The 12,725-nt window shown below is 42.7% G+C and overlaps 1 protein-coding gene across 7 annotated transcripts in view; it reads left to right on the forward strand.

The window, feature by feature from the left end:
- Window positions 1-12,725, forward strand: part of akap6 (A kinase (PRKA) anchor protein 6) — a 292,609-nt gene that overhangs the window by 208,622 nt on the left and 71,262 nt on the right. For all 7 annotated transcript variants that reach the window (XM_039785655.1, XM_039785652.1, XM_039785658.1 and 4 more), the window contains one exon: window positions 12,421-12,684. In XM_039785655.1, coding sequence (XP_039641589.1) covers window positions 12,421-12,684 — 264 coding nt within the window. The remainder of the gene's footprint in view (window positions 1-12,420; window positions 12,685-12,725) is intronic.

The following is a 12,725-nucleotide window of genomic DNA, read 5'->3' on the forward strand; positions in this document are numbered from 1 at the left end:
TCCATTATATGAATCTATAGATGTATGCTATTTACAGTGATTAAAGTGGTGGATTTAACAGTGAAATGCATGATGATTTTTCAAACAAGGAGTCAGACAAAAGAGAACTGCTGATTTTGTTGAAATAAAAACTGCCATTGGACACAGTAGATGATTCATAATGCCCTTCTCTGAAGACTAGAAACAGGGAAAAGTTTACTGGGACGAGTGCATCCCCATTCAGAGGTACAGTAGTGTGTGTAAGGATGAACCATAGAATACAGGGTTCATCAATAAGGGTTGCCCGATGGCCCGGGGCAAGTAAAACGCTGTGTCGGGCAAGTAAATATAACTACGCACTTTCCTGTTCGGGCATCATCGTATCATAATCATTTGATTTACTATGTGCCGTTGGCCAATCATGAATTGATTTGGCTTTTGATGTTTTTTTTGAAAAAAAATTCTTTTGATGCTTCTAACGTTTTTACATTTGTTTACATTTTTTATGCTTTTCGACGGGGGGGGGTTTATGCTTTTGATGGTGTTTTTTTCTCCCCTACCTGCAAAATCGCCGTTTTGAATGTGAAAATGTCATCTACGGGAGTTTCAAAAACCTACTGCGGTCTTCTTCACAATAAAACATCTTTGGTGATACGTCACATGAGTCATTTGGCCAATCACAATCACGGACATTAGTTTTGAGGAAAGTGCTGTTATCTGCCAACAATTTAATTGTTTTCTATATTTGTTAATTAACATGTTTAACGTTATAATGGAAAGCAAGCTTGTCGGCTAACGTAAGATCAGTGAATTGCGTTGTTGGCCTACAATGTTAGTTCAATGTGAAGGATTTTGGCAAGGCTATCTCCTCCACTGCATTAGTACTGTTATCTGATTTTTAATGGATATCTTGTCGTAAGATATGAGCGAAACGAAAACGAACATATGATGAAGCAAGACCCATTGGTGTCTGGTTTAACGTTAATGAGTAGGGTTGGGTACCGAGACCCGACGGACGTCAGAGGCAACCGAAACATCGCCGCATGTCCCGCTAGTTAACACTACACTCGACAGCCGGTAACGTTAGCCTACCGTTAGCTAGCAGCTGGAGTAAACACGGTTAAAATGTTGACAGCTAAACGGTGTAGAAGTTTGTCTGTAGGAGGAATGGGTCACCTTTCTCAGCCCTTCTGAGTTTGCAGGTATGTTCTCCAAAGTTTGAAAAGAAATTGTATAGTGGCCAGTAAAAATTGACTTTGGGCAAGTAGATGTTTTTTTTTACTTGCCCGTCCGGACAACTGAAAAAAACCCTCAACGTTAAATACTGGAATAATATAAAAGCATGGCAAACCTCCGTGCTTATCATGGAACGGACTTTTCCCAAGATCCAAATAATAGGTTTCATGTTTCAAAAGTATTTAAAGATGAGACTAACTTCTTAATCTGACTCCGAGCAGGACAAGGTATGTTTCCCTAAACTCTGATTTAGTAGCAACCAGTTCACCTCCTTCTCTTTCCTCCATCACCCCCCTCATCTGATCTTCCTGTCTTTCTTTAATCCATTAGTTGATTTACAGAAAAGGAATCGGCGACTATTTTATAAAATCGACTAGTCCTTTTAAAGGCGCTGACACACTAACCCGATAATCGGCTGTGGGACAGTCTGGCGAGGTCGGTGACTCGAGTCTGTTCGGTGTGTCCCGTGCAGTCGTCAGTCTGCGGGGCTGTCGGCGTTCATTTTGGCCGACCTAATATGTTCATTCGGACTCACCAGGAAACGGCGAGCGGAATGAGAGTGACTAGAGTCTCTCAAAATCTGACGAAAATCTTTTAAACTGACCTTTGTTGAGCTGAAATGAAGACAGATTCAGCAACTGCACGGCCTATTTCTCGCTTAAAATGTTTCCAGAAACATGTTTCGGTGAACTATTTTAGTACAATTTGAGATCGTATTCTGAACGAGCCGCCATGACGGTCTGGCTTTGAATTTCCAGAGAAAACAAACCCTCTCTTCGGTGTGTTCTGAGGAACTTTTTGGACCAACTCGAGGGGACTGATCAGTCCGACTGGCTTTACTGCTGACGGTTGGCCGTCTGGTTGGTGTGTAACCGCCTTAAGTCGTTTTTCAAGCAGAAAATACCAAATATAAGCTTCTCAAATGTTGAGATTTGATTCTTTTCTCTGTGTTTTTATGAGTAAAATAATTGTTTTTAGTCTGGAAAAGAAACCGTAGACATGGATCACTTTTAGGCATTTTTCACCACTGTCTGACACATATCGAGAAAATAATCAATCACCAAAATAACGGTGATGAAAATGATCGTTTGTTGCAGCTACACTTTCTTCCTCTCCTCCCACTCTTTCTTCACCTCCCCAGACCTCTCCATCATCGTCTGTCACTCTCTCTCTCTCTCTCGCCTTCCTCCACACTTCCTCCCTCCCCTCCCTCACTTTAATGTATCCTCCCTTATCTTCTTCCTCTTTGCCCTCCCTCCTCTCCCTTCATTCACCCTTCCTTCTTTTTCTTCTTGTAATTCGATTCATCTCTTTCAACCCTCCTTCTTTGTAATCTGAAATTTTTAAGGTTTATTTATCATAAACAATACAGAATAGGAAATTATTAGACAGAAATTAAACATACACTATCATTTTCATAACACAAGTGATATGATAATAACAAAATACACACATAAGACAAGGACAGCTCCATCAGTGCAGTCATAGGGCATTCCTTACATTCATGTTTAACACTTTATAAGACAGTGAAGGGCCGTCCACACCAACAACGATAACTATAACGATAACTATAAATTCATAGTTTTAAAAATTGTTCTAAATCAAGTGGATGGTGGAGTCCACGCCACGACTATGACGGCGACGACAGTGGAGAACGATACCACTGGTATCACTTTCAGAGCGATTTGTTGAACGATAGAAACACTGACAGCCAATCAGAATCCATCGGAGTTTACAGCATGACACAGCAGAGAGAGACACTGACAGCCAATCAGAATCCATCGGAGTTTACAGCATGACACAGCACAGAGAGACACTGACAGCCAATCAGAATCCATCGGAGTTTACAGCATGACACAGCAGAGAGAGACACTGACAGCCAATCAGAATCCATTGGAGTTTACAGCATGACACAGCACAGAGAGACACTGACAGCCAGGGGTGGATCTAGAAAAATATTTCTGGGGTGGCGAGAGGGGGGCAGGAATTTTTGAGGGGTGGCAACATATGTCAGACGTATATATACTGAATTTAATCAGTTATCACAGTTTGATGAGAAATAGTATGTACACACTACAAAAGGGCACAGGCTGCCATTTACAAACTCATACAGACAAACTTCATCTCATGCAATCAATGTCCTGCATTTGGGGTTTCATTTGAAACAGTTCATATTAGGAATAAGTGACCGTACAATGTGATCTCACTTAATAGGAGATATAGAAGTATGATAGACGTAAGGGGCATTATCACAGGACAGGCATTAAGTTAAGACACAGGTGATGAGTGGCAGATGTGTGAGAGGGGAAGCAAACTGTTTTGGACTGTCAGAGAGGAAGCGTTGCAGGCAGCATTTGTACAAGATTAGGAACTGTCATTGATTAGTTCTAACCATCAGACTGGGTTAACACACACTAACATTTTAGCCTGGGAGAGGATTTTTAGGTTCATTTGTTTATTTTTTATATTTAATCTGAGCAATAGATCTAAAATACATTCTACACAAAATATAAAAACTCATCTCCTCATCTCATCAAACTTTCACACTGACAACTTTCCCTAATTATTCATATTTAAGCTTTGTCATTTGTTGTTCTTATTCATATCTAACGTAGTATGTATATACTTAGTATATACTATGCATCAACAATTTCCATACCGTGTGGACCAGCTTGACTGGAGATGGCCCAGGCACTCTGCTTTCCCTTTCACTGTCTGAGCCCTGCACGTTCTCTTGTCTCTCGCTTTCTCCCTCCTCCTCTCGGTGATGCTCTCCCTCCATATCTTCACCGCTGTGGTCTTCTCCCACCTCCTCCTGTCCCTGGTCGCCTTGGCCTTGTATTCTGTCTGTCGCGTTTCTGTTGCCCTTTTCTCTCTCCTTCCACCTCTTTTCTATCTCCTTCCACCTCTTCTCTCTCTCCTTCCACTTCTTTTCTCTCTCCTTCCACCACATCTTCTCCATCTACCTTGCTCACTTGTTCATTTTCTATTTCTCTCGCCTTTCTCTTTGGAGTACAAAACTGAATATGCTACCTTTCCTCTTCATTTCTGTACGATTCAAAGTAACGATGTTTTCCTTGACAGACGTTGAATCAATATTAGCTTTTGTAGCCTACTTTACACAGAACAAACGTCAGACCCTAAGTAACATTGTATAGTTGGCGAAATAACGTTCTTCAACCTGATTTTTATCATCTCAAAATCAGCATCGCAACTATGCTAGCACTGTGCTTTAGTTATAATTTCATTTCTTGATAGATAGTTAATCCGTTTTGACCTCTTTCCTCCTGTGTCTCCATTCATCTCGACTCCTGGCTCCCTCGCTTAGCGCCACTCAGTTTTCCAAACAAAACAGGCTCTCTCCGCTCTGGGCGTCATCTTATGCTGCATTCACTGCAGTCGGACGACATTGAGACGCGACGCCTAAATTGTCAAATTGGCCATAACTTTTACCGTAATTTGTTGCTGCCAACTGGGGTGGCAGCAGGGGTGGCAAGGCTTTCTTTTAGGGTGGCAGTTGCCACCCTACGCCACCCCGGTAGATCCGCCCCTGCTGACAGCCAATCAGAATCCATCGGAGTTTACAGCATGACACAGCAGAGAGAGACACTGACAGCCAATCAGAATCCATCGGAGTTTACAGCATGACACAGCAGAGAGAGACACTGACAGCCAATCAGAATCCATCGGAGTTTACAGCATGACACAGCAGAGAGATTTGTTTCACACAGGTGATCAGTGGCGTGGCGTGACTTTTCCCCTCGGCGGGGGCCACGATCCATTAGTTCTGAGTATTTTTTGTAATTTTAAACATCAGCATTTTGAAAGTATTTCTCATGTCACAGAAACCACGCAGAGTGAGTCTTGTGTTTTAGATGTGATTAATCTACTGTTGGTGTTTTTGTTCCGGTGTCAGGCCACAGATCTGACACCGCCCGCCCGCTCTCATCCCCGGCTCTCTGGAAGGCAGCGTTGTCGGCGCCCCGGGGACAACCGGTCTTTTTGGGTTCATAAAATGTAGTCAAATTCAAAAATATGTAGGCTATTAGTGTTAATTTTGTCACCTATTTTTAATTTAGTCTTAGTCTCGTCTCTCGTGCCAAATGTCCTTGTTAGTTTTAGTCATATTTAGTCGTTCACACATCTTTTTTTGTTAGTCAAGTTTTAGCCGACTAAAAGTCTCGTCATTTTAGTCTAGTTTTAGTCAAATGAGAACTCAATATATCTTAGTCAAAACATTTTAGTCTTTTTTTTTTACAACCATTTCAGTCAAATAGTTATATAAAAATAAATTATATAAAGTTATATAAATATCGAGCCTCTTCCTTATTTCACCAGTAAATTCCTGTTAAACGACAAAAACAACCACTGAATAGGAAAATGGTATTTTACAATAACATTGAACGCAGCATGAGGCTGGCGAGGCGAGATTGAAGTGAACGCAACACACGTGTTGTTTTTCAGACAACGGCAGCTGCAGACTGTCGTACGTCCCCCGGTTGGAATCCTACACGGTGAAATACAGACAAACTTTACACCATTTAGCTGTCAGCATTTTAACCGTGTTTAATCCAGCTGCTAGCTAACGGTAGGCTAATGTTATTTGCTGTCAGGTGTAGTGTTAACTAGCTAACGGTAGGCTAACGTTACCTGCTGTCAGGTGTAGTGTTAACTAGCTAACGGTAGGCTAATGTTACCTGCTGTCAGGTGTAGTGTTAACTAGCTAACGGTAGGCTAATGTTACCTGCTGTCAGGTGTAGTGTTAACTAGCTAACGGTAGGCTAATGTTACCTGCTGTCAGGTGTAGTGTTAACTAGCTAACGGTAGGCTAATGTTTCCTGCTGTCAGGTTAGTGTTTTTTTTGGGTTTGTAACTAGCTAACGGTAGGCTAACGTTACCTGCTGTCAGGTGTAGTGTTAACTAGCTAACGGTAGCTCGCGATTTACCTGCTGTCAACAATGTAATGTTAACTAACGGTTTAATGGAAAAGTAGAGACGATTGTAGATGAAAATGAAGAGAGATTTTATCTTAGTTTTTATTCAATGTAGTTTCTGTGTCTACTCACCTTCTCTAATCAATAGATATTTCTTAACTGAACTTTTAAATCAGATATTACTGCTTTCTTGTGTTATTTCTTCAGGTAGCACATTCCATTCTTGCATTGCTGTATACATGACCATTCCCCGTTCCAACATGGCTTCTGAGTAGCATATTAACGGGCTTATCAGTGCCGGCGTCGGCATCTGCTGCTCTGACACAAATTGGGAATTAACTGGAATTGATGTCCTGTGCCTCGCCTCTGAACTGTCCTGGCCCTATGAAGAATTTATGACACACACACACACACACACACGCATGCCGAATGATGAAGAAAGTAAAGAGGTTGTAAATTAACTTTAATCTTTTCTGTTGTGGATTTTGGCGGCAGCTTGTCATTTTTCGCAGTTGTTCAAGGTCAAACTGTGTTTGTCTGTGTGTGTGTGTGTGTGTGTGTGTGTGTGTGTGTGTGTGTGTGTGTGTGTGTGTGTGTGTGTGTGTGTGTGTGTGTGTGTGTGGAGATAGGTAGATTAATATAAACTAATTAAAAAACATAAATCAGATGAACATGTTGTGTTCATGTTCATGTTCATATTACTGTTTATTGTGTTCTGTCCAAATATTTGGACAAAATGTTGCTTTAACAAAATTGTTATTAAAACTTTCATGCCAATAGAGCCACTTTAAATAGATTGATTAGGTAGATCGATAGATAGATATGTAGGTGGGTGGATAGATACTGTAGAAATCTACATATAGGTAGGTAGGTATATAGATATGTAGGTGGATGGTAGGTAGGTAGGTAGGGAGGGAGCGCGAGATGGATGGATGGATGGAAAAAAAAGAATGCTTTGTTTCAGTTCACCTGCAGTTAATTGAAAAACAATTTCAATGATCTTTCCATCTGCGTAGTCATCCTTTTCCCGTCTACGGTCTAAAACGCAGGAGTCAGGACCCGCTCGCCACTTCAACCTGCACGCAAAACAACATTCGGCTTTATTGAGTCTCCTAAAAACCACACAGCATCTCTCCCTATGTTTCAGCCGCTTCTTCTCTCTCTATCTCTCTTATCTGCTCCTTTTCTTTACCATTTGCATTCCCACATTTGTCTCCAAAAATAATCTTGCTCTTAATTTCTCTTTTCCCTCCTCGTTCCTTTTACCTTCTCCCTCTAGCTCTTCCTTAGTTGTCTTTGCAGTTGTTCCCCCCTCTCTCTTTTCAATTCTCTTCTTGACTCAATATATTTATTTTTCCAGAGGGAATCTTGCGTTGTTTTTTAACACCTTCCACTTAGAATCTATCTGTATTATTAGTCCAGGCTGTTCTCATGAACCGTACGTACATATAGCTACAAAAAGTTAAGCACTATAATTCATAAGCGTTCCATGTCTCAGAAGCACAGCGTCTTGCAGCCCGTCTCACAGATTATATTGTCTCTACTTTGTACTTTATAGAACAATCACGTGTTTATTAAGCTAGTATTTACTGTACCTTCCACTCCAAGCACTCCTGTAATTAAACTCCATGCTTTCTCTTTCTGGGATCTGTGATGTCTATTTATGTTTTTCCACCTCCAAGATGAATCTGTTGTTGTCCGTGGTGGTGTAAAGGAGACATATAAGATATTTGGGGTTGTATTTCCGTAAACTGACTGGAAATGCATGTTCCCCGGGAGTGTTTTAATCCAAACCACCATCTTTGTCGTCACCGCCTGACGCTCCCTTTTTGTCGCCTAAACGTAACCGTAATGTCCGCCGAATCGACCGGCAGCTCACGGTGCACGCGGTAAAAACCAGCAGCTGTTCTTCCTGAGATCCTTACGAGTATCTTTACAATCCGACAATGCAATAAAGATGATTTTGATTTTGCTTGTACTTGAGTAGGATTTTGGCTGCAGGACTTTGACTTATAAGAAAGTATTTTTTTCTTTATTATTAGTACATTTACTTAAGTGAAAGTTGCGAGTACTCCGTCCACAGAACACACAACGGTTCTACGACACTCTGATAACTGTAAGAGTATTAAAACCCTCTGAGGACAAAAGACAGACCGGCGAGTCCAAGCCATGTTTGACAACACTCCTATTCAAAAAGCGGTATTACAAAATTTCATTCAAGACATTTATTTACTATTTTATTTATATATTACGCTACTTATGTGAACCCAAGACTTTTGTAAGCTCATTTCAAGCACCAAAACAGAGTTTAGGTTTGTTTTCACAAGAGATTTGAGAAATTTCAAAAAAAGTGAACACCAACTTTTCAGCTTCAGGGCCACATTATCTCTTTACACATTGCTCTGGAACAAATGTGGGCCTCAGTATACAGAAATCTTAGCCTGAACTCCCCATTGGTCAGGGCTCAATCCGAGGGGCCGGGATCAACGGTTGTCTTTCAAATTCCCTCTGCACGCAATAGGATAGCGCTACAACCAACCAGAGCAACGCTAGTTGATAGATTCAACTTAAAACTCTGAACACATCTTTTCTCAAAGAAAAGCTGAACTCCAAGTCTTCCAGAGTCGCGGCCAAAAGCCGATTCCAAAGACCGCTGTTCGCCAGCAGCAGCAGCCATCTTCTTTGTAGTAGCAGGGAATTCACGCGGAACCATCACAACTCTGCCGTCCTTATGTTAAGCCCCGCCCACCGACTCTATACACGATGTGATTGGCCTGACCAGAATTTAGTTTTTCCAGCTCGCAAGCCAACGGAGAGTTGCTGGACTGACCCTGGCTGCAAATTACATTTGCTGCCGCTAGAGTGCGTCTAGCTTTCTAGGCTACAGAAAGCTGATTTTGTTATGAACATTTTGAAATGAAACACATGGGTATCAGGTTACATGCAAATATCCTTAAAATGTGAATTTAAAAAGAAAAATGCTGTGTGCTCAGCTCTGTAGGAAATAAACAGACTTGCAATTTAAACAATGTTCCCCGCAACCACATGTAAAGAAAAAAAAATGTATCGTATGTTCAGAAAAATGATAATAATGAATAATTTTTGTTTCTGTGCCTTCATGTCTCTTAAATAACATCTAATAGCTTTAATCCTTGTACATGCTCCCTCTCCATCTCTCTGTTAAACTAACCCCAGACTCATAATCGCGCCGGCTCTTGTGAACACAGCGCTAACTGCTCATTTCACCGGTCGGGGGGGGGTACTATAATCGACCCTCTTCATCCTCTAATGGGCTGGTTTTACCTGCTAAAGTAGTGTTTCCACTCAGTAGGGAGAGCAGCGACTCAATACCTTTTGTACAAACACATACACATGCTAATGAGCTACAGGGACCCATGCGGGGCTCGTTCACCAAACGCTCAACGTTTCTCTTGTTATGGCCGCTTGTTGAAAAGCTGCAAGATAACCGCTTTCTGGTGCTTTAAATTCCAATCAAAACAATGCAAAATGAACTCTAAAGAAGACGAATGAAGCTGTCCACCTTTCAGAACAGTTATTAAGTAGACAGGCTAGTAAAACAAATCTGGAAGCTAAAGAAAATAATATTCACATAACTCGCACAGAGATAATTAACGCTCAGCTTCCAACAGCTGATTGTTAAAGGAATAGGATCACCAGAAAAAAAGGATCAATTGTATATACTAGTACCCACCTCCCAAGGCTCTCTATGGGCCCAGAAAAAGGATTTCTATCGAGTGGCGTTAAGGAGAGCGGCGCGCCCGAAGATTGAAAGCATATCAGTGCAAACAGACTTAGACAGAGGCACTTGCAAACCCGTTCTCACTCCCAACTCGTCTCAGCGTCAGATACCGACTCATAAATCCCCCTTTAGCGTCTGTACCTGAACGCACCGGGCAGAGCAGCAGCTCAACCGCTGTAAGATGACGTAGTATTAAGAGAGACAACGGTAGAGAGTAGTATGAAAGACCGAAAATCTGCATAAGGAGGCATGTTGGGGGGGTGGATGGGTCAAACAAAGGGCTCTCAGTTTGCAGTGTCCTGCTGCGTCCTGCCGCGTCCACTGCATCCACCCATGCTCTGCTGTGCCACACTACACCCTGTAACGCCCTGCTGTGCCCTACTATGACATGAACTACTACGACTACTATTTCTAGTCATAGTTCCATTATCTTTATTGTGACTGTTATTGCCACTGTTCATCACACCCCCAACCGGCACCGTCAGACACCTCCCACCAAGAGCCTGGGTCTGTCCCAGGTTCCTTCCTAAAAGGGAGTTTTTCCTCACCACTAAATGCTTGCTCTTGGGAGAATTACTGGAATTGTTGGGTCTTTGTAAATTATAGAGTGTGGTCTAGACCTCCTCTATCTGTAAAGTTGTCTTGAGATAACTCTTGTTATGATTTGATACTATAAATAAAATTGAATTGAATTTCACTCTTATCCCCCGTGTCACTGAAACGTACATTTTGTAACCCCCACCCATGACCTTTCCCAAACTGTCCCGTTCTTGTGCCCCCGTTCTAGTGTAAAAAAAGAGACTCAAAAAAAAACGTAAAAAGGAGACTTTTTGCATCAGTAACAAACTCCAAAGGCACCTGACCAAGCGTTGCTTTTTGACGCTCTGGGAGTGAGAATGTGTTGCAGGGACCCATCCCTGGGACCGTTCACAATCTCTACCTGCAAAGTAACTAATGTTGTCAAATAAATGTATGTATATATTGGCTTTCAAAAGTGGAGAAGAAGTATATCAAGTAGCATAAAATGTACGTCAAAATGACTAAATGTAATAAGTTACATTCCACCACTGCAAAACAGTCAGCAACTTTGGAAGATTCCCACTACTATCACTACTATAAATCCCAAAACAGCTAAGTGCGCGCAGATTATAGCTGCAATTATAAAGCAAACTGCAGCGCACATTTACACTTGACTGGTTTCTGATAGATGTTGGACCCTCACTTGTTACAGTTGTTAATAACACTGCCCAGTAGCTCGTTGTGATCCGCAGAGAACATCGCAAGTTTCTTTGTTCTCTATTGATGACACACACACACACACACTAAATCCAAGTGGGGGGAACAGTCTCTCTCAGTGGCTGGCTGTGTCTTACTGTGTGATCAACAGGGGTTGGAATATTACTCTGCAGAGCTTATTACACACACACACACACACACACACACACACACACACACACACACACACACACACACACACACGGAGTCTCATGTTATTGTTAGTTGTTCCTATTTGAAACAGTGATTGCTTCCCACCAAAACCCTCTCTCAGTTTGCTTTGTGTCTAAAGAGTGTTTTGTTGTCGGTGTGAATGTCGGCTCTGAATTAGCAGATGATGTGTGTGCCGCTAACACACTGTGATTATTATAACATCTTCAACAGCTTCCCCACTGTCCTGCAGCACTTTAGGAATAAATGCATGACATCCCCTTTCATCGATCCGTACATTTCCAAAGGTAAATGATTAACGATCGTGTCATGTATTGATTGATGCGCCGCTTTGCATGATGGAATATTGACACGAGTCCTCAGTCTGAGGCTACATTTACATTGCTACGTTTTGGTTTTTAAGCGCCGTTGTGAGCCAAAAGCGATCTCGGTACACACAAGGGTTTTTAGCTCCAGTTGAAGAACTATTCTCCGTTTAAAGGTGCCCTGCCACACGTATTTCATCACTTTGTGATAATGTCTGAAGTTCTACCGTGGACTCTGTAACATTTTTTGCGGAAGAAAAGCCTTGGTTACCTTATTTCAAGCCATTCTAGCGTGGTATAGAAAGCCTACAGCCTCTCAGTTTTGCGTCCGTTGAGACTGCAACACAACCTCGCAGATTACCAACCAGAACGGGTCAGAAGTGTTTCCTAATGTCTCCAGTTTAGGGGCTCGGAAACGCCAGAGCAGGGGGAATGAGAGGGGGAAACACCAGAGCAGGGGGAATGAGAGGGGGGAACACCAGAGCAGGGGGAATGAGAGGGGGGAACACCAGAGCAAGGGGAATGAGAGGGGGAAACACCAGAGCAGGGGGAACGGGAGGGGGAAACGCCAAAGCAGGGGGAATGAGATGGGGAAACGCCAGAGCAGGGGGAATGAGATGGGGAAACGCCAGAGCAGGGGGAATGAGAGGGGGAAACGCCAAAGCAGGGGGAATGAGAGGGGGAAACGCCAAAGCAGGGGGAATGAGAGGTATAAATGTAGCCTGACTCCTTTCCTTTTCTTTCTACTCTCTTCTGTCAGAAAATCCTCTCGGAGCATTCAGCACCCGGTTCGTCTTCGCAGCAGAACCAGTCGGCCGAAAAAAACTCTTTGCTGGGCGGCGGTCGAGGCGTTGCCGTGGCGAACCCTCGTTCCGCCCTCTCCCCGCTGACCAACTCGCTCCTGGAGCAGCTGGAGGCGCGGATCAAAGAGCTGAAGGCGTGGCTGCGCGACACCGAGCTCCTCATCTTCAACTCCTGCCTGGGGCGGGACAGGGACGCCGCGGAGCAGCTCCACAGCTTCAAGGTAGGAGCCCCAGTGTTATAAACGAAAAAAATTTAATGTCC

The sequence above is a fragment of the Perca fluviatilis genome, chromosome 20, assembly GCF_010015445.1.
Source record: "Perca fluviatilis chromosome 20, GENO_Pfluv_1.0, whole genome shotgun sequence".
In the NCBI taxonomy this organism is placed as follows: domain Eukaryota; kingdom Metazoa; phylum Chordata; class Actinopteri; order Perciformes; family Percidae; genus Perca; species Perca fluviatilis.